Source organism: Panthera uncia, chromosome D1 (assembly GCF_023721935.1).
Source record: "Panthera uncia isolate 11264 chromosome D1, Puncia_PCG_1.0, whole genome shotgun sequence".
NCBI lineage: Eukaryota > Metazoa > Chordata > Mammalia > Carnivora > Felidae > Panthera > Panthera uncia.
In genome coordinates, this window is record NC_064808.1 from 86584734 (window position 1) to 86608554 (window position 23821).

A 23821-nucleotide genomic window follows, 5' to 3' on the forward strand; every position below is an offset into this window, starting at 1 on the left:
TGGAAGCTTCCCCCCCCCCCACCCCCGGGGGCCTACCAGCCCCTAAGTCCTACCCCTCCCTGCACCCCGCCCCCACCTCCTGCCCAACTCCCGCACCCCCCTCCCCCAACTACTGCACTTCTTATCGCCCATTGTTTATTGTACCTTCTAAACAATAGCTAATGAGCCTGTATTACACGGTAGGGAGAGCCAGGGGTGATTTTATTCCATGAAACAGAGAGGAGGTTGTGACACAGAAAGGTTAAGTGGCTTCACTGAGGTCACAGAGCCAGCCTGCAGCAGAGCAGTCCTGAGCCTGCGGCTGGGGTTCTTGAACTGACCCTCAGGCCTTCTGGCATCAGAGTTTAATTAGGAGAGTTATTTTCATTTTCCTTTCCATCTCCAATTTGCCATTTTATTGCTACTTGATAATGGTAGATATCGAAGCCCCAGGCCTTTTTCTGCCCCGGTGTGCTTTTTTAATGACTCAACTTATCACATAGAAACCACTTGCTTTAGAGTTAAGCTTTAGACGCCTGTTTCTAGGTCCCTGTGTGTGATGGGGACTGTTGCCTTTTCTCAGAGAAAAACAACCACAAACGCAACTCAGACAGGTTGTTGAGGACCTTTTTTTTTTCTTTCTTTCTTTTTTTTTTTTTTTTTTTTTTAAATCTTACATTTAAACCAGTAAATCAACATCTGTGAGTCATAAACGTGTTCTGGATCAGCCGTTAGTGGTCTGAATGTTTTTGCACCTACCTCCAATACAGCATATTTTAGCTCAAAACTCAGAGGTTCTTTTGTTTGTTGAAGTTTAAGATTCCAGAAATAGACAAATAACTTATTCCAGCACAGTTGTGGAGAGGGGGAGTCCATCTTCCACGATTGTTTGAAATGGGGTGTATTTTTTATGTTTCTTTTTTTGTTAAGGCTGGCGTGGCATTAAGGGGGGAGTAGAAAAGAGAAAGGTTATGTTTTTGACATCTTCTATGTGTGTGAGAGAATTCTGTGTAAAAATGTGACTAGTTCTTTGATACCGTTAACATCTAATCGCATTCCCCTATGCCCCAACCCCTGCAGCTTTGTTTTGACCCTTATTGACACGATGTTCCTAGTTTAAGGAGTTTTAGCCCTTGGGGGATGTAATTCCCTAGGTTTCAGGGATGTTTAAAGATACAATTCTGTTTTCTCGCAAGTGCAGGAGGAACAGACTGCTGCATTACAAACAAAAGCGAAGAATTCCCTTGGATGATTTTTCTTGAGTGCCTCGAAATCAGAGAGTCTTGAAACAACTTGCCAAGTAGCTGGAAGGCAAGGCCCAGCTGATCTTGTTTTGCTGGTGGGGAAACTGAGGCACAACTGAAACTAAGTGGACATGAACGCTGGGGAACAGGGGTTCTGCTCTGCCCCGGGGGACAAGGAGCAGACCTAGGGGCACAGTCACTGACATTTTGTAGTTTATCTTCACAAGCCATAGCACAGCCAATTCACTTAACCTTTAAATTAGAAAGAGATGGTGACAAAGTAGGTGCCCACAGTGACCAGGAGGTTGACAGTTCATTACTGCGTACATATTGATTGTCTGCCATGTGTCCAGCACTGGGCCAGGTGTTTGTTGGTTTTTAGGCTACAGTAAGATAGAACTGCCATCGAAAGTCCATAGAACATTTACAAGAATCTACTTGTGTCATAAAGAGAATAAAAATCCAATCAAACTTGATTGGATACTTGCAAGCCTGATTGGATTATTAATATCCCAAATATGTAAAAAATGTTTTAACTTGTCTACTAGGGCCCCTTGTCCCAAGTGAAGTTTCAGTTAGGTCCGAAGTTAGATGCATAATTTCTGATAACTTCACTATTCACAATCAGTGTCAAGCAGAAGTCGACTTCCTGGAGGTCCGTGGTGGTCTTTGGCTATCTCACCCTCCTTCTTGTCTTCACCTAAACCCCTTCCTTGATTTGGACCTTCAGCTATTTTGAGTTTCTGTGCTGCAGGACTGGGTTAGAGAAAAGGATGAATGACAAGGAGAGATGTCACTTTTAAGGAACCGAAATAATAAATTCCCCCATTGCCAGAGTGGAAAGTATTTATGGTTTGATCATGGTGGCTTCTTCTAGTATCTAAGGGTGAGGGGTGTTGGCAGCAGGAAGAAAGCTGAGGAGAATTCTGGGGAAGACAGAAAAGACTGGCTCCGAGGAAGCTTCCTTTGCACATAGAGAAGTACGCACACTTGGATTTTAAAAATACCAGCATTTTCTTAACACAACATCAATAAAACAAGATTCCCCAAAGCAACTCTTGATTTGCTCAGTTGTTTTGCTGATGTGTTCAGAACGGGCAAGGCAGGATTGGTTCAAGATCCTCTCCTTTGCGGCTCATTTGGACGTATAAATGTACAATTCATTCATCAGCGGTTTCCCCCAGCTTTTCCCGGGATCAGAAGTGTCTGTTCTTGTCATCTGGAAGCCAGCATTGTTTTCTCACACCTTTTGGAAATCTAACAGTTGGATTACAACAATCCTTCAAAAATTAGGATTATCACATACAAATATTTTCCTCTTGTTACTGAAGGAGGGGCATCATCTGAAGTTTGAACCAAGAGCTAGAGCTTTATTTTCTGTTCCTGGCTCCTTCTCTCATTTGCTGTGGGAAACCTGCAAGTTACTAATGCTTCAAGGAGACAAAACTGGGGTTAGGTAAAGGTAAGCAGTTGTGTTCAAATTGATGGGGCGGGGGGGGGGGGGGAGAGTGTTTGTCAGCAGTTACATACAGTTAACAGGCAGGTGGTGGTAGTTCAACATATGCTTAGAAATCAGGAAACAGTATTAAAAATAACTTTTTTCTGAGGTTCAGAAAGATATATGCTTAATCTTCTAGTTAACTAAAGGTAGTTCTCAATGTCTGGCTCTAGCTATACCTAAGCATGTCTATGTACGTACCTCTATATTCACTGGTTGCTTTGTTACTTAGAACCAACTACCTCCACTTATGATAACCAATGTGTTAGTGCAAAACCATTAATTATTTGGGATCGCGTTGCGGTGTCCGAAGTGTCCGAAATTCCCAAGTGGAACAGGGGTTGTGCATTGTTGATTGTGTCACAGCTGTGAATGATGTACTCCAGAAATTCAAAACCACAGGGCCTCTGCATTTCTTTCCGTGCTGGTGGTAGTTGTGGGGTTTCCAGTTTTCTCCAGTGGAAGAGAGTCTGTGAAAGGAAGGGCCCATGACTACATAATTAGAAGAAAAATAGCTTCCCCTTCCACTCAACCACTGCTATAGGTAAACTGGAAGCTTATGGAAGCCCATGATTGGATTCCAGTTTGGGGGCCCTGTTCTATGCTCTTCTAATAACACAGAAGTATTTGGGCCTTTGTCTAGGGGTCTCCAGGAGGCCGCCTTGAGCTTGATCCTTCTCAAGGACAGCGAAACAAGATTTCAGCTCTCCAACGCTGCCTCGTCTTAAGTCATTTCGTAACCATGATACGGGTGAGCTCTGAAAAGTCTAAGGCTCCTCCAGAAACACTGAACCGATTCCTGACTCACAAACCGGCTGCAGTCCAGGACTCATAAAGCCCTTCGAGGACACTGGCTTCAGAACCCCCTGCGCCCGCTCGCTCGCACGCACGCCCCTTCCTCCGCATGCCTCACGTCCTGTGTGTCAGTCTTTGTGAATGAATGATGTACACGCACTCGGAAAACTATGCTGCTACCGGGGGGGGGGGGGGGGGGGGGGGCAGGAGCGGGTGACCAAGTCCTCAAGAATGCGTGGCGAATCAGACGGACTTTCCCCAACGGCCGTGGCAGCCTCTGCACCCAGCCTGCTCGCCGGCCCTGGGCCCTTCCCGGCGCGGCAGAGAGCTCAGCGCCCGGCCGGCTCCGCGCTCAGCTCTAGGCAGCAGGGCGGCTGGGCCCCGGCAGGCAGCAGGCAGGGGGCTAGGGCGCCGGCGGCCGCGGAGCCCCGCCCCGCCTTCCTTTCGTTTTGGGCCGCCGCCGACAATTGGCCGCTGGCCTCTGGCCCCGCCCCCAGGCCGCCCCCGCCCCGCCGTCCCCGCCCCTCGCTCCTCCCCACTGCCCCCCGCGGAGAGCCTGGGGGATGGGGGGGGGGGGCGGGCGCGCAGACCCGGCGGCCGAGCCTCGGCGCCGCGAGAAACGCCCTAAAGAGGAGGGAGAGAGGGAGGGAGACCGCGGCTCCGGAGAGCGAGAGCGAGCTGAAGCTGCCTGCCGGCGGAGAGGAGGAGCGGGGCGAGGACGAGGAGGAGCGGGGCGAGGCGCAGGCGAGGCTGGGACCCGGGGCGCGCGCACTTCTCCGCAAAGTGCCAACTTCCCGGGAGAGTGCCGGGCGCGCACCTTCTGGGCGCGGGGAGAAGTCAGCGGCAATCTGAAATCTTAGGGAAGAAAGTCGGATCCCCCCCCCCCCCGTCCCCTTTTCCCCTGTTACTAATCCCCATTAAAAAGACAAACAACAAGAATAACAGCAAACTTGCCATAATCCTGTCTGCCCCCCACTCCTGGCACCATGAAGGCGGCCGTCGATCTCAAACCGACTCTCACCATCATCAAGACGGAAAAAGTCGATCTGGAGCTTTTCCCCTCCCCGGGTGAGTGGTGACTGTCGAGGCCCCCACGCCAGCTTTGGGCCGGAGGCTGGGGTCCCCTCCGCTTCTCCCCCCCCTGCTTCGCTGTTCCCTTCCAGGCAGTTCGTTTCTGCCTGAGCAAGGCGATGCTGGGAGCAGCTGGAAGCAAGGTAGAGAAGACTGTTGGTGGCCTGGGACCCTTGTTTGGGGGGTGGTATTTATTTTCACAGCTGTGTTTTTGTGAGTAATGGGAAAAAGCTTATAGAATGTCCAGCACCCCCATTCCTGCTTTCTTATCTTTCCAAATGAGTGAGAACGCTCTGGCCTTTTCCCCTAGCTTTGTGGGGGGGGGGGGTGGACACTGCCGCAGAAGACATCATCCACTGGCCCCCGCATTACCAGAGCTGGAGTTGGATGGAGGGCCCTGGGCAGTAAGAACCGACATAGTGTCTAACTGACTGGCCTGCAAGCACGTTTCAAACATCTTGCCGTCCTGCGCCCCTCTGTCACATGTCCCTTTGCTATCTAGCTCCTCTTTTCTGGGTTGAGGGCAAGGACATGGGAGGAGAACTGAAATGATCGTCTTAACTTCTGGAAACATCCCGCTTCTATTCCTGCAGGTTACTTACTTTACCCATCTTCCTAGTCTGCCATAAATTTGCCCTCTGCCACCAAAGATCTGTTACAAGAGGGAACAACATCCTGACACCAAACGCGACTTTGTGTCTTTGGTTGGTGGTTGGTTGTCCAATTCCTTGGTTTGAAGGATTTGAAGAAGAGGATAGGAAAGGAATGTGATTTTGTCTTGGAATCCAGAATCCCTGGGATTGATGCGCTTTGAGAAGAGTAGATGTTTTCTTTTAGGATGGGCAACAGCCAGCTATCTTTTAGAAATTAGTGATTTTAGAGGTAAAGGTATATAATAAGATACAGTGCGAAGGTGATGCCATCTGGAAAATAATTCACAGAAGTAACCTGCTTCTCTGTGGTATCTGATTATCAATAAGTTTAGCTGCTCCCGCCTGTGGTTCAGGCTTCTTTGCCTCCGCTGTAATGAGTTGCTTAGTTTAACCCTTTCTTAATCTGCTTAAACTTCAAACCCAAGCCCAGCTGATGTTTTGTCATTTGGAGATCATTCCGAAATGTTCATAAAGACATGGATGACCATGTCCTGTCCTGTTAGACCCCCTCACATTCAGCCCCGGTACTGGGGGTTCCACTGGGAGGTGCACAAAGAAGGCTAAGACTGTTTGTTGTCACAGGGATGTTGATGGTCAGAGCAACGCTGAGTTCAGCTAGAACCGTGGAGACATTTCGGGCGCTTAGAGCTACAGCTCAGAAATGATGCTGCTGTGATGGTTGTGTTTGGGGTTCAAGGAAGCCAGAATAAATTCTGTTAGTCACAATTGCACCAAACCATGCATGAAAGAAATGATAGTTCGCAGCGAAGACATAAGCTCATCTCGTAGGTTCTTTCCTTAAGAATGGCTTGTTTGTATGCATGCCTATGGGGAAGAGACAGATTCGGCTGTCTGGGAAATAGCATGTAAGCTGGTCAGTTTTCATACCTACAGTGGATTTCAGGGGCTAGGAGTGAAGAGCCCCTGGCACCACGTGTTTTGGGTCACAGTGAACAACTGAGGTGATCTGGGGGGTAAGTTAATATTAACACTAGAGATTTTGAGCATATGGAGCTGTTATTTTGGTTATTGATAAAAAAAAATAAGCCCCCGGGCAAGTAACTTTGCTTAGCTTTCCCATCTGTAAACTGGGGACAGGAAGCCCTAATGCTACAGTCAGCATCTATTATAATAGGAATCTTTACAATGCCTCTCTTTTCCAGAAAAGGTTGACAAGCCACTGGTCAGGTTTTGTAAGCATCCTTCAATACAACAAAATGTCAGTGGGTCAGAGAAATTGGGCAGCCTTCTGCCATTTATCGTAAGGAGGTTTGGTTTCTGGCACTGTCTTGGGGAAGACGGAGAAACTTGAAAATATATACAGAAGTTTTTGGTTTTGGTTTTTTTCTGGATTTTTGGTAGCGTATATGTGAATATTGTACCCATATCTTAGAGAGGAAAATACAGGCACAGAGAAGGTAAGTCACTTAAGAAAATCTAGTAAGCCCGTGGCTAAGGTAAAATTAATCCCTTTTCTAACTTCTCAGTGTACGTTGCCTTCCTTGAGTGATACTGCAAATTACGTTTGAAAAGCTCAGCAAAGAAACGTCAGTTGAGGCTTAAACTTGCAGGTGCAAGGATAGAAGAAACATTCGCCATGGCTGCTGCCTTTGTTGGGGGGTGGAGAAGACACTGGCTAAGTGGGGATTTGCTTTGCCCATCAGACCATATAGGACATGTGTTTAAAGTTTAACTTCTCACAGCGTGGCTTTGTGTCCACAGCTGTGACTTAAATATTTTTCACAATGATTCTTTGGGTTGTTTAGTTTCTTATGTGTGGAGACAACTAGTGTGGGATCTTATCTGCCTTAAATAATTAAACCAAGATTTTCCCTCCCCAAATCCAGGAGCCAAAGAGAGGCAGCAGGGAAGTAGGTGCTGAAATGGGAGTCCTGGGTTTTTTGCCTGTCTTTTGTGGCTAGGACCTGATCCTGAACCTTTTTACACTTTTCTTCTAGATTGAGACCTCACAGATTTCCAACAGCTTTAAGTACCAAATTAACCTACGCTTTGAAATAACATTGGAATTGCATATTCCTTGTAAGTGTAAAGTGGGTATGCCATTCTAATTGCAATATATGATGGCAAGGCTCTCGGGTCTTACATGGGCTAAAAGAAACAAAGCCATGGAGAGTCCATGAGATCCCTCTTGGTGTGGAGCTCACTGAGAAGGGTGGAGGCTGGGTGCCAAAGCAAATACATTCCCAAGCCGCTTAATTTTCCCCTCCTTCTCCACTCCACCTTGCTGGTGAGGTGAGCGAAATGCTCAGGGAGGAGCGGGAGTGCTGATTCTCCCATGTTTGCTATTTTATGAGAATGAAAGGATCACCCCCGTCCTCAGACACCCACATAGTCCTCAGAGACAGGAAGAAGATGTGTTCCTTCGGTCGTCCCTTTGGTCAGTCTTTATGCCTTCATCCGCGTAGACAAGAAAAACGGGCAGCGTTGCCCAGGCTATTAAGCTCACTGTGCTCCCAGACCCCCGAGGACCACACTCCATTAGTGACTAACAAGCCCAGTGGTTCAGAGCCCGGAGTCTGGAGCCAGCCTGTCTGGGATTGAATCCCAGCTCTGCCACTTACTAGCTGTGTGACTTTGGACAGATTACTTCATGTCTCTGTGCTCTAGCTCCTGCATCCGCAAAACGAGTGTGATAGTTGTTCTGTCTCACAGGGCTGCCAGGAGAATTGTGTCTGTTGAGGTGTACAAAATCTTAAAGCAGTACTGACCCAAGTAGATTCTAAACAGTTAACTAGAAAACAAGTCAACAGAAAACCAGTGTAGAATTTTCAGGGGCCCCTTGAAATGTTTAATAGGGGCTGTTGCTGTATAATGTACTTCCCCTCATCTCCTTTTTTGGGAGAGAATGTAAAGTTGAAGAGAACTTTTTCATCTCCTTAGCTGAGATCTCATACCAGTGAGGTTCCATTCTGTGGCCCACAGAGCAAACACAGTGAACCAGGTAACTTTCAGAGTGTCCAAGTACCTCGAGGTCCCAACTCTCTGCTAAGGCACGGGGCTTGGTCAGTAACTTTGGGTGATGGGGGTTATCAGTGCTATCTCTAAGCAAGCAAGAGAGCCACCAAGACTAGGAGTCAGGGGGACATTTGAAGGGCTGACGGAAAAGTAGTGTTTCAATTATGCAGAGTTGAGAAATGCATCATGTCTAGTTATTATAAAGTATCTCACATTTTATTTATTTATTTGGTTGGCAAAGCTTGCATTCCTGGCATTTTTGGTTGGTTTGTATTGCTGTGTTTTTTTTTTTATTTATTTATTTATTTTTTTTGTCTATGTAACTTTTTTTCTTTCTTAAAGAGACCAGACCACCCTGTAGGAGGGTTCCCGCCCCCGGGAGACAAACCAGCCGTGGGCAGCCTCCCAGAGCCCGGCTTACTCTGGGCTCCAGCAAAATCTCTACAAGGCAGAGAGCTGGTTAGCATAGGTCAGGATTTTTCAGGAAAGCAGCTCTCTCTATTTCAAAGAGCACAGATAACTCTACAATGGCTATAGCAACAGCATAATTACAGACGTCTCTCTGGTTTGCGGAATGAATAACCGGTGGCTATCATGGCATTCCATGAGCTTGCATTGGAGGTATTCTCTTGCCATCCCAAGTTACAGGGATTTCTCTGAAACATGCATGGAGCCTGGACTTTCCCATAAAATAACACTGTGACCCTTCACCCGGACTCAGGTGGGGAGAGCTATTTTTTTTATCTATTTTTCAGATGAGGAATGGGAAACTCAAAGAGATACATAATTTTGCCCAAGGCCACACTTGTTAGAAACTTACAAACTGATGAGCTGTTTGCAGGCATGTTATACCTAAAATAGAAGCCCCGTGTTATTCACAGACACTCTGGAAATTAAAAGGGATGCTCGAGAAAGCAGTGATGGTGGGTGCTCTGGGGGCTGAGGAGATACAGGGCTCCCTCCTTGCATGACTCCTCTGACCTTAGGGAAAGGGCCTATTCTGCAGACAGTCTCCAGGCCTGCCAGTCCTGATGTGTTGCCGTAGGAAGATGCTTGAAAGTTCGAGCAATGCTTGCCTTGGACCACCACGCGGAGAACCCGGGTTCTTGTTTGTCTGATGTCTTCCCAGATGTATTCTGCTCTGTCACAGGTGGCCAGGTGATGCTGGTCACTTCCAAGTTCACATCCTTCCTGGAGCCTCCTGATGCTCCCTGTTTTGCCTCTTGTATCACAGACACAGCTCTGCAGAGAATCTCACTCACAATCTGGTTGATGAGAGACATAGATCAGCAACTAGTGTGTTTTCTTAGTTCGGTTGTAGTTTAATTTTCCTGCTTCCGGAAGAAGCTATAGGCGCCTACATTTTCTGTCTCTGCACAGATGTTTTATTTTTTCCAACTAAAATGTAGCATTTTCAAGTCCGTTCCATGAGTCAGGGGACTGTTTGTAGTTATTTTGGCACAGGGAGGAAAGGCGAGCTTTGGGATTCTACCTGAAGATTCACCAACCCTCTACAACCCAGGGTTAATAGGGAACAAACAGATGTCCTGACCACTTGTCCATGGGGTAGGTATTGTTCCCTCTATCACTGCCTTATGGGGAGCATTTTCTCCCAAGTAAGTAACATCCTCGGGCCCACACAGTCATCGTAGAGATGGATTTGTATATTGACAACACAGTTTCCATCTTTTTATCTGGCTACTCCAGAATGAAATGTTGGTCCCACTTCTCCGCTCAGACAGAATCTCTTACAAGATTTGCTCTCACGTTCACAGCCTTTTAGGCCCACTCTTTGCTTACAGCTGCTAAGCTCTTAACTCAGCACTGGGAACATCAAGACAATTCCCAAATGTATCATTTCTGTTGGTCATGTGCCTATGGCTTTGCTTTTTTTCAGTTGGGTTAAAGACATCTTTTTTCAAAAGGTCGGTAGATGTTTTTCAAATTGCATTAACAGGCTATTTCTACTTGGCTACTTTTCGAAGCCCTGTGCCTATCTGTGTTACTTTTTTCATTGTGTAGTTTGGAGTCTCTGTGCAGATACGAAAAGAAATTGGTCTGTGTTGGAGGTTGCAGTATATCCAATTTCATTGGCAGGGAGCCATGCTTACAGACACACTCAAAATACTGCTGGTCAAGCCATAAATATTTATTGATTCTTTGGCCAATTTCGTCATATTTCCCAGGTGCTTTCCAGTTTCTGCTGCTTGTGTCCAAGCCTGTCACTGGGCACTTCTTACTGTCCTGTCACCTCTTTTCAATTGTCCTTTTCTGTAGCATTTAGTTTTGTCCCTGAGATTTGTAAAATATTGATGCAGATGGTGCTTGAAGACCCAAAGTAGTATTGGCCAGTTTTGTATTGGGTTTCAGATCTTGATGTTGTACAGGTAGTGAGTTCATTTAATTTACCATCTAAACTGGGACGCTTTTGAGAGTGTGATGGGCACTGTGAATAATGATACTAGAATGATGGACATAAACTGAGACTCTCCCAGCAAACGAGGGTCACACTACTTAGACACTGAATTGAGATGACAATATTCTTTATGATACCTACTCTCAGTCGCTAATCTTGGGGGCTAGACCTTCCAAACTAAGCTACGAGGACCAGATTAAGAGTTTGAAGCAATTCAAGTTCAGTGTGGTTTCCCCCAACCATGAGTTATATTTTTAAATGTGTTTTTGACGCATAATATAATATTTCTCAGAGCCTGAGAAACAACTACAAATCAACCTCAAACAAGTCCACCTCAGGCATTTGAAACCTCTTGGTAGCTTTGGGTAGCTATGCTAAGCTGTTGATTTTTGCTTTGCAAGGTTCTGCAGAGAAACTGTAAACTTTCTGCATGTAGTGTGTGTGTGGTTGTGTGTGTATGTGTGTGGTGTATCTGTGTATGTGTGGTGTGTGTGTGTGTGTGTGAGAGAGAGAGAAAATGAACTTTCGAGTAGGGGGGAAATGTCATCATTACACAAGCAAAGACAATTAACATTTTTGCTTTGTTTTGCCTTAATGCGCGTCCACGGTGAGAAGTTTTACTGGTGGGATCAAAAAGGGCAAGGAAAAAAAACGTTTTTTTGGTACCATTAAAGTGGGTAAAAACAAAAGCAAAAAGCAAGCCCTCGGTGCTTTAGGAGAGGAGGAAGGGAGTGGTGGATTCAGTTGCAACATCCCTTTTGGCTAAAAAGGAAGAGACAGAAAAACGAATGAGGGCAGGAAGAGAGTAAGAAAGTAAGAAAGAACTCATAAAGGAACAAGAAGAAATACTTAAAGAAAGGAATGCAAGAATTCACGTGATTATTTCATAGACTTTTGGAGAACTCATAGGGACCCATCTCAGGTGGTCAAGTGGGTGACCTCAGCTCTGTTGTTCCCACTCTTAGGCTGTGGAATCTTTTCAGAACCCCCTAAATCCCTCATAGATGCACGGCTGGTCAGGGATAATCAGATGGAATCTTCCCTGTGTTCCAGATGCTTCCATGGCTAAACATGCAGGAGAACCATTGTGTGAATTTATGGAACTCTGTGTGGATCAATGATTATTTCTGTTTCCTGGGCCCGTTGGGTTCTTTCTTCCAACACTTCTCAGCTAGAATAATTTCACGGGTCAGCTTTAGAGAGAACGTGGCTATTTCAGAAGCATTGGAAGGGGGTGTAAGAACAGGGAAAGGATTATTTTAGATAGAACAGTGTGGGATGAATGCCAAAAGTTTAGAGTTAAAAGAAAGGCTTACATAAATATGAAGAAAAATACCTTGATTGTAGAAAGGGAAGAGAGAAGGAAGTGTGAGGCCAGGACCCATGTAAGAACATTTTGAATCTCAGGATGAATTTTGCCTTTGAAGGTAGGGAGATTTTAAGGACAGAGAAGTGTTACATTGAATAGGCTTCTGAGAGGGGTGAATTTTTTTTTTTTTTTTTGGTAGCATTACTTTACCTCCTACTCATACTGTTAAAACCTCTGTATCAGTTTATCAGAATAGGCGTTAAACCTCAGAGAAGATGACAGAATCAATCAGGTACGTATTTTCAAGGTACGAATGAAAAATAAAGAATCTAGGTCAGGCAAGGGCATTCCTAAACCAGGGAGTGTTTGCAGATCATGGTTTTTGAAGCATTTAGGAACTCTAAACTGGGTGCCAGGTACTGTAACGGCTCCTCTCTAATGACTTTTTTGTGTGATGACAGTTTAGTGCTGGGGAAATTCATTACTTCAGCGTTTAGGTTTAAAGTAAGAGTGTTTTGGAGTCGGATTTTAAAATAGCCTTCAGAAACTCCATCACAGGAAATTTTTGGTGGAAGAGTTTCCATGCGATGACCTTTCTACTTTCAGTATTTATATGTTTTTCCTGTCTATTGGCTATTCCTTGCCTAAAATTGAAGTGAATTCTGTACATGAGGCACAGGTTGTCTTATATCCTTGAAATACTGGTTCCTTGGATGGAACAGGAGACTCATCAGCACAGTAGGAATACATATTGTGTGTCGAGTGAATAAGGTGTCCTCTGGGGGGCCCATCATTGGTTGGAGAGTCAACAGAGACACAGAATCGGAAGCAGGCTCCAGGCTCCAAGCTGTCAACACAGAGCCCGACGCGGGGCTCGAACTCACGAACAGTGAGATTATGACCTGAGCTGAAGTCGGACGCTTGACCGACTGAGCCACCCAGGTGCCCCATGTTATTTCTACATTTTGAGAAATGTAGCCTGGGTGCTAGCCATGGCTTTGCACCTGTTTGTGTGACCTTGGGCGAGTCATTTCATTTTTCTGGACCTCAAGTTCTTCCTCAGTCAAATACATCAGCTGGAGAAGATGACCGATGAGGTTTCTCTTAACACTGACATTTTATTTATTTTTTATTTTATTTTATTAAAAAAATTTTTTTTTCTTTATTTATTCTTGGGAGAGAGACAGGGTGTGAGCAGGGGAGAAGCATAGAGAGAGGGAGACACAGAATCCGAAGCATGCTCCAGGCTCCGAGCTGTCAGCACAGAGCCCGACGTGGGGCTTGAAGTCATGAACCGCGAGATCATGACCTGAGCCGAAGTTGGATGCTGTACTGACTGAGCCACCCAGGCGCCTCCGCCCCTTTTTCTTTTAATGTTTATTTATTTTTGAGAGAGAGAGACACACACAGAGTATGAGCAGGGCAGGAGCAGAGAGAGAGGGAGACACAGAATCGGAAGCAGGCTCCAGGCTCCAAGCTGTCAACACAGAGCCCGACGCGGGGCTCGAACTCACGAACAGTGAGATTATGACCTGAGCTGAAGTCGGACGCTCAACCGACTGAGCCACCCAGGCGCCCCATTAACACTGACATTTTATGACTCTAGATAACATGTAAGATAATTCAGGCACGGAGGGAGCGTAGAATGGCATTCAAGGGGTAGGCCAAACGAGGATGCTTTCCTCCTAATCCTCAAATTCTGTTCCTCACAGTTCCATCAGTGGGAGAATTTGGGATACATCTGTGAAGGTGAATAACTTGACTGCAGAGAGGTGTCCGGGACCATTCCTGGCCTCGTTTGCAGTCGGAGAACCCGGGCACGTTGCCTCAGGGGTGACACTGGGCCAGGAGTCATACCTTCCTCTTGGTCCCCCTCCCTGAGACGGCTTCCTCGTTCCAGGAGCCTTCGCTACGTTTGCAGCAGAAGGCAGTTCCAGGGTGGGGTCTCATCGGGAGGGAGGAGATGGAGGTTAGGGGTCTGGTAGGTGAAGCAGCCGGCCCCAGCTGCCTCCCCAGGGCTGAGCATGTGGTCTGAGCCCTGAGCTTATTTCGTCTAAGCTGCCACTTCTCTGTGCGCTGCTCGCTCGGTAGGTAAACAGTCCCCTCCTGCAGCAGGAATGCGTTCTGCTGAAAGCCACCTCAGTGCCTCTTCCTGACATAGTCAGCGAGTCAAGGCCCCTGACTCCTGTTTGTACAGAGGGAAGGGCCCCGGGCCCGCTTGCTTCTGGCCTTTCAGGGAATGGTGGTGTCTGCGCAGCAACCGGCTGACCCTTCCGCGGGGCGCAGGCCGTCCGGTGGAGTCCGAGCCAGACAAGACACCACCTGCTTCAGTCTCCACAGCCGTCCAGGAAGCTGCGAGTGTATGTCGGGGTGTGGCGAGCACAGGCCGCCTGGCTTTGCAAAGGCCGCTCTCTGCCGCCGTGGAAGAGTGTCACCTGCACACAGCTGTTATCTGAAAATCGTTTTTCTTTTTCTTTCTTTTTTTTTTTTTTTTAAAGTCAACACCTCCCTGCTTTCCTTTTTTTGTCTTATATACTTTTTTAGTGTTTATTTCTGAGAGAGAGAGGGAGAGAGCATGAGCAGGGGAGGGGCAGGGGGAGAGAGGGAGACAGAATTGGAAGCAGGCTCCAGGCTCCAAGCTGTCAGCACAGAGCCCGACATGGGGCACGAACTCACAAACCGCGAGATCATGACCTGAGCTGAAGTCGGACACTGAATAGACTGAGGCTCCCAGACGCCCATGAAAAATCATTTTCTTGATGTTACTTCTACATTCAAAAAATTTTTTTAACATTTATTTATTTTTGATAGACCGAGCACAAGTGGGGGAGGGGCAGAGAGAGAAGGAGACACAGAATCGGAAGCAGGCTCCAGGCTGTGAGCTGTCAACACAGAGCCCGACGTGGGGCTCGAACTCACGAACAGTGAGATTATGACCTGAGCTGAAGTCGGACGCTTAACTGACTGAGCCACCCAGGTGCCCCATGTTATTTCTACATTTTGAGAAAAGCCTGTCACAGTTCGTCCTTTCTGTCAGCAGCAGGCGGACCAACAGTGGCATGTCAGTTTGGGGAAAAACAAGAAAAACTGCCACTGGTAATATAAGGTAGACTTTACTGGTACGTACATAGGGATAGAGTCTCTCCATTCCTCTTGATCCTTTTCCTTTTTTTTCTATTAGTTACTAGGTGCTAACTTATGAATGTGTCAAGATATTGATGTGCCAGGGACCTCATTATTTTACCCTAATCTCTACTAGCCGAGTATTCTTTCCATTTCACAGATGAAGAAACTGAGAGGTCACACAACTTGTCTGAGCTCACATGGCTGGTGAGTGTAGGGGTTCGGATTCAGACCCATGAACTCTGAAGTTCTGTGTGTGCTGCCTCCAGAATTTGCATAAATCTTTGGATGTTTGTTGAATTTGGGGGAAACACTACAGTCTGTCTGGGCTTAGGATTGACCAGTTCACTTGATACTTGCTTATCATTTGGCAGAGATTTTACAGGGAGACGCGTGACTTTACCACATTTGACGCTCACTCGAGGTAATTCTTTGGGTTAGGAACATTTTACAAATGGGGAACCTGCAGGGCGGATCCTAAGTTTTCTTTCCCCAGGTTACATGGTAGGTAAGTGGCAGAGTTAGGACATGAAGCTGTCTTCCTCCAAACCTCCTGACTTTTCCATTCAGCCACGTATATTTTCACTATTTCTATGGTACTTGGTAAATACATGGCTAATGATAGTAATGGTAATGAACACTAGCTCGAGATCAGAAATGCCAACAGGACACCCTCTTCTCTATTGTTAGATATAGATTTCCTCCACATACTTTATATGTAGTTAGTGGGTCCCACACAGTTGGCTCATTATTGAGCTCTGAGTGGGTTTCACCGATGACTCTGACATAGGATCTGAAAAATCTGCATAGCTTTCCAAGATGCCAACCCACTGGCCAACTTTTAAGTAGGATGGCAAGTTAGTTTCTTCTCAAGTAAAAAAAAAAAAAATGTGAGTTATTACTCCACAGGCTTTTAGACAAATGGGCAGTTTCCCTCTGGGGTGGCTTGATCTTAGACTTCGGGAAATACATTATTTTGTTCAATATAAAGAATTTTGAAAAGAATTCCTGTCCCGCCTGTTTCCCTGTGTTGAAATATATAATCTTCTGTGCCTCTGTTTACCCGTTTTAGCAAATGAGGTCCATCTTAATGACTGGCAGAAACCTCAGGTAGCCGGAGGGGGAAAAAAAAACCCTAAAACCGAAAAACAAAAACCTTTGAATCTCCTCCTGCATTTTATGGGAAAGAATTGTGCCAAAGAGCCATATGAGAAGTGATGACGTCTTAGATGAGTGGATTTTAAACACCCCCCCCGCCCCCCACCTCTCTGCTAGTTTCCATTTGGGGCAGGGGCATTTGCTATGGCACCAGGTATAAACACTTGGAGTTTAGCAAAATTATATTTGATTACCCCTCTAATACAATGTGTTGTTCCTTAGCAGTAAAAAGAAGGCCCCTCCCTCCTTGTGTTGGTTGTTCAGGAAGCTAGAGCATTCCAACGTGGAGTGACAGGTGATTACACTGAGAAGCGTCCCCCTTGGCATGTTGTTGTTTTCTTGGGGGGGGGGGAATGTAATCCTGAATAGCCAGCAGGGCCCTTGGGGGGCTCTGGATCATAGGGCAAGAGGAGTTACTGATGGGGAGGAGAGGGTGGTACCCTGATTGCACCAAAAATGGAGATAATCACATTATGTTTGGTCCTTTTGAACCTCGGCACTGAACTTAGTGCTTGCCAGGAAAATGTAGTCTCTAAGGCATATCTTCCTGTGGCTGCAGCGTGTCTCCTTCTCAAACAGGGGATTGGGCCTTTGGCTCCCTGCTCTCCACCGGTGGGTAGTTTGGGTCAATCCTAAGGAGTCCTTGGTCTTAACCTTTTCCTGGTATGCACATTTTCTGGGCTGAAAACTGGACGGGTCCGCTTATAGGTGGTCATCCTTTACGTTGTATTGCCTGGGGTATCAGAATGAGGATACCTGTGTCTGTTTTTGCTCTGGGCTGCCAGATTGTCGCCACATCTCAGCATCATCTCTGGATTCTTCTGGAAGAAGGGTGCTCACTCCTAGTGAGCTGCCTCTCATTGGGAGAGAGTAGGAGAGTTAATGAGCTCAGGTTTGGAAAGTCTTCTGGAGTCATTGGCGATGCAGGGAATGTTATTAAATTAGTGGGAGAGATAATACAGACAGAGTTGCAGTACTGAATACATAGGAACTGGGATGAGTCATGTGTGTGAGTACAGGAAATGCTCCTTGATTTTGCATAAGAACAAGAGTTCAGTGTTACACCTTCCTTGCCCCCGAATGGCAACCGAACGTTCTTCAGAGCTGCCGGGTGCTCGTTGTTGGCCTTTGTGTGTATCTGGGCTTCAGTTTGGAGAAATGAGAGAAAAGTAAAGCTAATATTTACAGGGCACCCACTATGCGCCAGGCACACGGCGGGGTGCTTTGCACAAATAATCCCCTTCCTTAAACAACTTGGTGAGGTTGGTGTTTTAATCCCCATTTTGAAGATAAGAAACTGACTCTCGGAAAGGTTCAGTTCGTTTTCTGGAGGCCTTAGAGCTTTCGAGTCACAAATTTGAGCTTAGATCTCTCTGATTACAAAGTCCTACCAACTTAGAATCTGTTGGGAGAGCAAATTTGCTAACATTCTTATTGAAAGCTGTGATTCTTGGCACATTGTTTTGTGCTTTATGCTCTTTAGGCTCCTCATTATTACCAGGGTAAGGAAGAAAACATTCAGTAGATCTATAAATATCTACTGCTGGTATGTGTAATACAGGGAGAGAGAAAAAAAAAATAGTTCCCAGAGTTTTCATTGTGCATTTTCAAATTCAAAATACACAAATGAAAAGTAGCTAACTGAACTGACCGAACTCCCATACAGAATTGGAGCCTTGGCCCCCATTTTTCAGATTGGGAAATCGAGGAATGAAGGAGGAGCTCCACCCTTCCTTGAGAATTCTCCAGGGAGGGGATGTTCAGAGGTACAAGCCTCGGCCTTGAGGCCACTTGATGCAACAGGAATGTTTGTAGATAAATAAACACACATGGAATGAATCAATGTCTACATGGAAGACCTGGCGTTAACCTCTGATTCAGTTGGAGATTTTTTTTTTGTTTTTTGAAAAATCAAGTATCTGTTTCTTTATTTCTGGATTTCTGAAGGCTTCTTTTGGGGAGCTTTGTGGCTTTTCTATGCCCTCACCTATACTCTTCTGTGATGAATGGGCTAATGGGGGGAATATGGAATTCCAGGCTGGCTTCAGTGTCTCTAGCGGGTTGGGGTGCTGGATGAACAAACAGCGATGTTGGTTTTTTTCAATGAGATTGGGCCCTGGCAACTTGCCTCTGGGTTCATAGGGTTTGGTCACGTTGTGATGCTCACAGATGTGCTGCAGACAGTGAGCGAGGAGCAAAGATGAGTCCAGTCTCCGGTGGCCCTTGGCTGCCTTGCTTTCTAAGAAGAGAATATTTTCAGTGTTTTTATGGGCAAACTAATTCTAAGGACTTAATATTTGAATTTCTGAAAGCTGGGGGTGCCTGGGTCGCTCAGTCAGTGAAGTGTCTGACTTCGGTTCAGATCATGATCTCACTGTTCGTGAGTTCAAGCCCCGTGTCAGGCTCTGTGCTGACGGCTCAGAGCCTGGAGCCTGCTTCGGATTCTGGGTCTCCCTCTCTCTCTGCCCCTACCCCGCTCATACTGTCTGTCTGTCTGTCTCTCTCTCTCTTAAAAATAAATAAAACGTGAAAAAAGTAATACAGTAAAAGCTGGTGCGAGATAAGCTCCTCCTACACACACCAGTCATAAATCTATTTGCAAATCTTTTCGAAATTCCTGCGTGTACTTCTGGACCCTCAATGCACTGCACCCTTTTTTAGTAATTGTATTTGGTTCTTCTGTTTGTCAGGTGGATTTGTTTATGCCATGAGTTTCTTCCCCTGATCTTCATATCTATATACCTATATACCTATATATATTTTGTACACACACGCACACACACACACACACACACACACACATTGACACATTCCCTTTTTCCCACATCCCATCTGAGTCAAAGGGAAGGGGTTTACATTTAGGTTGCTCCATAGAGAGGAATCTTTGTCCCCAAATCACAGTCTGTCATTCATGATGTGGGTTTTAATGATGTCCCTCACTGCAGGCATTATGGGGCCCTGGAAGGACAGGGTTGAGGTGAGCCGGCCCTGGGTTTGAATTCAGGCTTTCTGCCGACTTAATTTGTCCTTAGGCAAAGTGTCGAAAAGCCTTGCTTTTCAAAAATGATCCTTACAGTGGAGATCCTAATAAAGAGCTTTCAGAACTGTTGTAAGGATTTGAGGTGATCCCTGTAAAATACTTTTCCACTGCCACAGGGTCTCAGTAAATGGTATTTTACCATTATCTCCTAGGCCACCGTGCTCTGCACACATCTTCCCTGCTGACAGCGCTCTTATTATTTCAGCGGTTGTTAAAACTGTGGTTTCTGTTAACCTGGTTACAGAAAATTTTCCACTTGACACCCCCATAACCATTGGGCCAGAGCAGTCCCTGCCTCCAGTCACAGTATTTCCCTGCACTCACGCATACTTAACCAAACTTGAGGTAGGACTTCGGTCACGTTTCCAACTCAGAAGCTTTATTTTCAGGCATTGCCCTCGCCTCACCAATAGGGACGTTTCTTGGAATTGTCATAATCAGGGCATAAAATTATTTTGACTGCCGAATGACTCTCTTCTTTGCCCTGGGATCCTTTCTTTCCTTGGGAGCGACCTCAGGCATCCGAGGTCTGGGACAGAAACACTTCTACCTGTGTATACGGCAAACCAGGGGGAAACGTCACTCTTGCCTGTGAGGGTCCAGGCCCGCAGATGCATTTGGCAAACCTGCTGAAGATCATAAGCCTCAGGACTTGAAAAAGCCCACTGATCTTTCTTTCCTCTCTGCACCCCGTCCCTTCTGTCCCTCAGCAAAAGCCTGTTAGACCTTCCCAGCTTCTAGCCCACTTTCCCTAAAGTGCTTCGCAGCTAAAGATGTCTGTGGGAACCGTGAAGCTCGGGGATGTGCCACTTGCCCATTGCAATGGTTGATTTACAGCCAGAATCTGGCACCTAGAGAAGGGGATCCTGTGTCTTTAAACAGCTGTGTGCCAGTGTGTGTAAATGTGCTTGCTAATCCAGTGACTAATTCAGTATATTATAAAGCAGCCGTGAGCAGGTTGCCAAGGCAGGGCTGTATCCCAACTGGAGTGGGGTGTAAGGCTCAGAGAATATTCTTCCTTGAATTCTGCCACACCACCCGTCTCTGGAATGGAGTTAGAATTTCATCCGTCTGTCCCCTGCACCAGGCTCGGCACTTGCCTTCTCCTGGTTCCTGTCCTGCTCTCAGCCCCGACTCTTCTCTTTCCTCCTCCCCCTCCCTCCATTTCTTGGGTCAGTTTATTTACTCATCTGAGGGTGGAGCCCGTGCTCATTCTGAGTCAGGGCCACGGAACCAATCAGAACTGCTCTGGGGCATTCCAGGGGACAGAACTCATGATCCCTCTTGGAAAAGAATTTTCCAAAAGATCTCTTTTGGTCACAGTGCTGTGACTGCACCTTCTTTGGTTCATGTCCAGTGAGCCCTGGCCGGGTGTTTGTTTGCCTGAAGCCCTGTTCTGTCTGCCCTTCCTTTGTCTCCCTCCAGGGGTTGGGAGAGAAACCTCCAGAAAGCACCAGGTCCTGATGGAAATTTCTTTCTCTTGAAAGCCTTGTAGGATAGGAATCTGAGTGTTTGGGCAGCATCTCCTGGGGACATCTTGGGGTTTGGGGAATGTGAGGTGTTCTGGAGTCTGTGGCCCTCCCCTCAGTGTTTATGTATTAGTGGCTCCGGAAGTTGTAGACATCGCATGTCTGCCTCTGGAAATGGACCTTGCCCAGCCTCTCCCGTGGTCTCCAGTGAGCAGAGCCTATCTGTCATCTCAGAAGGCTTTCCTGTGGCAGAGTCCCAGCCTCTCCATCTTCCCTTTTCTCTATAATGCCATCCATCTGCCATTGGAGTTGGCCTTCATACCTTGACCACCCCCTGCTGCTATCTCTCACCCCCTACACACAGGACATCAGCAAGCTGTTTCCTGCCCTCTTCCCCAAGGCTTCTGGAGCCCAGCCACATCACTTCGTCTCCATTGCAAAACCTTTTGTCTTAGTCATTGTTGTATCGCCCATCATGAGATGTGACTGTGTGGCTATTGCTTGGGTGCCTATGTAAGGTCTGTTTCTCCCACTAGATGGGAAACTCCGAGTGAAGGCTCTGTGTCTTCCCATCACCAAGGCATTGCGTGGCTCATAGCAGGTGGCTCCCTAGCTCTTAAAAAAATGGTGATGTATTAAGACGGAGATTTAATTTCCATAATATAAAACTCACCATTTGAAAGTGTGCCGTTCGGTGGTTTTTAGTACATTCACAGAGTTGTACAGCCATCACTGATGTGTAATTCTAGTATGTTTTCATCGGCCCTGAACGGAAACCCCATACCCATGAGCAGTCAGTGGCTCTTTTTGCATAAAGGAATGCCAGCGAGGCTGCCCCACAGAGGAATGAAGCAGTGGATCCGTGTGTCCTGAGAAGAGCCCCCGCTACTCTCCCTGGTGATCCAAGCACTTTCCTGGGGGGGGGGTGCTCTCTGCATGTCCACAGTCGCTAAAGACCCTCCCATCCCCTGCTGCCTCACCAGGCAAGCCCCAGCCTTATTCTGGTGGCTCCCTTGGTTAGGTGCAGAAAGCCAGTGGATGTCTGGGCAGAGTAATGAGTGCTTTCGCCAGCTGCATGCCGACCATTCAGTCTGAGAGCGGGGGGCTGCGGTGGCTGCAATTTCCTAATGGCTTCCTGATGAGGCAGAGCCATTTATTAGCAGCGGATGAGGGCTGAGGGCTGTGCATCTTTGTCTCTCTTTCCCACCTGACGCAGGCAGATGGAGAGTGGTTTCTGCTCCCTCTCCCTTCTGCATCGATCACTTGGTCACTGCTCTCCACCTATTGGCCTGTCATACCCATTGATCTGGAGAGCAGGTCTGCCTGGAGACCTCAGCCTCTGGGGTTTGCCACCTGGAGAGACATCCGGTGCCTTCTGCTCTGGGCCAGTGTGGGCGGGACGCTGGGGCAGCAGTGGGCTTGTCGGAAGGTTTGGGGCCATTAGGAGACAGAGGCCTGTTCCGATAGGAGAGAAACACACAAACCAACCAGCGCGTGGAGCCTGAGAGATCACAGCTGGGTGTATCTTTCCCTAAGTCCTTAGCTCCCTAAATTTAAATGGATTTCCTTTAGAACTGGAGCTGCTTGTGTTACTTTGGGAGATGGCCTTTGGAGTCAGACATGTGATCTGACTGATTCATTAATTAGAAGCATCAGGTTCAATGTACAGGCCAATGGCCTTGATTTTATGTTCTGGCTTTTTCAGTGGCGTTTGTTGTATCCCCTCAACCCGATCGGAGGACCAGCAGGACTGGAATGTTATAGAATCTTTGAATGGCATGTTGGTGATCTGTGCTCCTTTCAGTGCTTTTTAGGTCGAGGTTAACAGGTCACTAAAATTAACTGCTGCCTTCACTCTGGATTCATAGGAATAGCACCCTTAAATTTTAAAGCTGTTACATACAGCGGTATCACACAATTGAAGTTAGGCATTGAAGGTTGCTTGCTTTCGAGTTCCTGGTATTCAGCCGGACTCTCTCCTCAAAGGAAACGCTTCTGTATTAGAGCCTGACCATCGATATCGAAAGCTTACAGTCTGCGCTGGGAACAGGGAGCATCATGGGTCTGTACCATCCCGTCATGTGTATTGGATCTTCGTTTAGATTGATCCTCTGTGATTTTTAGGAACTTGGGGAGGGGGGGAGCTGTGGTTGTCCTGAATGATGAACCTGATCTTGATAGTAGCAAAGTTGTGAGGGAGACCGACTCCTCCCAGGTCCACTGCCTTAGTTAAACAGTAATGGTGTAGAGAGGAAAAAAAAAAAAAATACTGAACAGGGAATCAAGAGGTCTAGAATTAGTAACCCTGTGACCAAGGGCACATTGATGTCACCTCCCTGAGTTTCACCTTCCCTGTCTGTAAAAGAAAGGGTTTGAACTAGCTGACATCTACAGGCCCTTGTGATTCTGGGTACTGAGAATCATGTAGGACCCCGGACCGGTGACAGAGCTCGGCCCCTCCTCCCCTCTACGAACAGCCTGCTTTTCATTCATCTTGTAATTACGTCGAGTTGCCAGGAAGGAGAACATCCCTCTAAGGAGTTGTTAAAGTTTTATAGCAAATTCTATAAATTCCTCTTTCCTGCTTTCTGGCCCCAGATAAGGCTTTATGTGTCCTATCGCTATTAGTGAGGTCGGTATAGAGGAGGAGAGACAAGGCAAAGTGTGAACACACAAGTGGGTGGATGGGATGATAGTTACTGCTCAAGGCCATAAAAAAGGCCAAAGTTGAAGATACAGGGGCCAAAATTACAGATTAGGTGGATCTAAACAAACCTTGGAGTGGCCTCAGATGATAGGTTTAAGCAGTGAACCTAATGATTTAGGGAGAATACCCATAATCCCTTTGCAGCAATCTTTCTGCATCCTAAGTACCTCCTTTAGCAGCTCAGGGAACCTGAGCTGGTACTCTGAAATTACTACCTAAATCCCTCAAAGCAATAGGATTTCTGATTCCTCATTAGGGACGTACAATCGCGTTTACTAAACTGAGCGCGGCCTTTTATTTCATGAGTTGTTGAATACATAAAGCCTGATGGTGTAAGCTCCAGATGTGCTGTGTTAGGGCAACGCCGTCGGTTTTTGGTACAT

The 23821-nt window shown here is 46.7% G+C and overlaps 1 protein-coding gene across 2 annotated transcripts in view; it reads left to right on the forward strand.

Moving 5' to 3' along the window:
* Positions 1–4093: 4093 nt before the first annotated feature.
* Positions 4094–23821, forward strand: part of ETS1 (ETS proto-oncogene 1, transcription factor) — a 67942-nt gene continuing 48214 nt past the window's right edge. Inside the window, exon 1 of one of the 2 annotated variants that reach the window (XM_049654558.1) lies at positions 4094–4584. In XM_049654558.1, coding sequence (XP_049510515.1) covers positions 4503–4584 — 82 coding nt within the window. In that variant the 5' untranslated portion in view covers positions 4094–4502. The remainder of the gene's footprint in view (positions 4585–23821) is intronic. The other variant, XM_049654537.1, reaches the window with a different exon arrangement.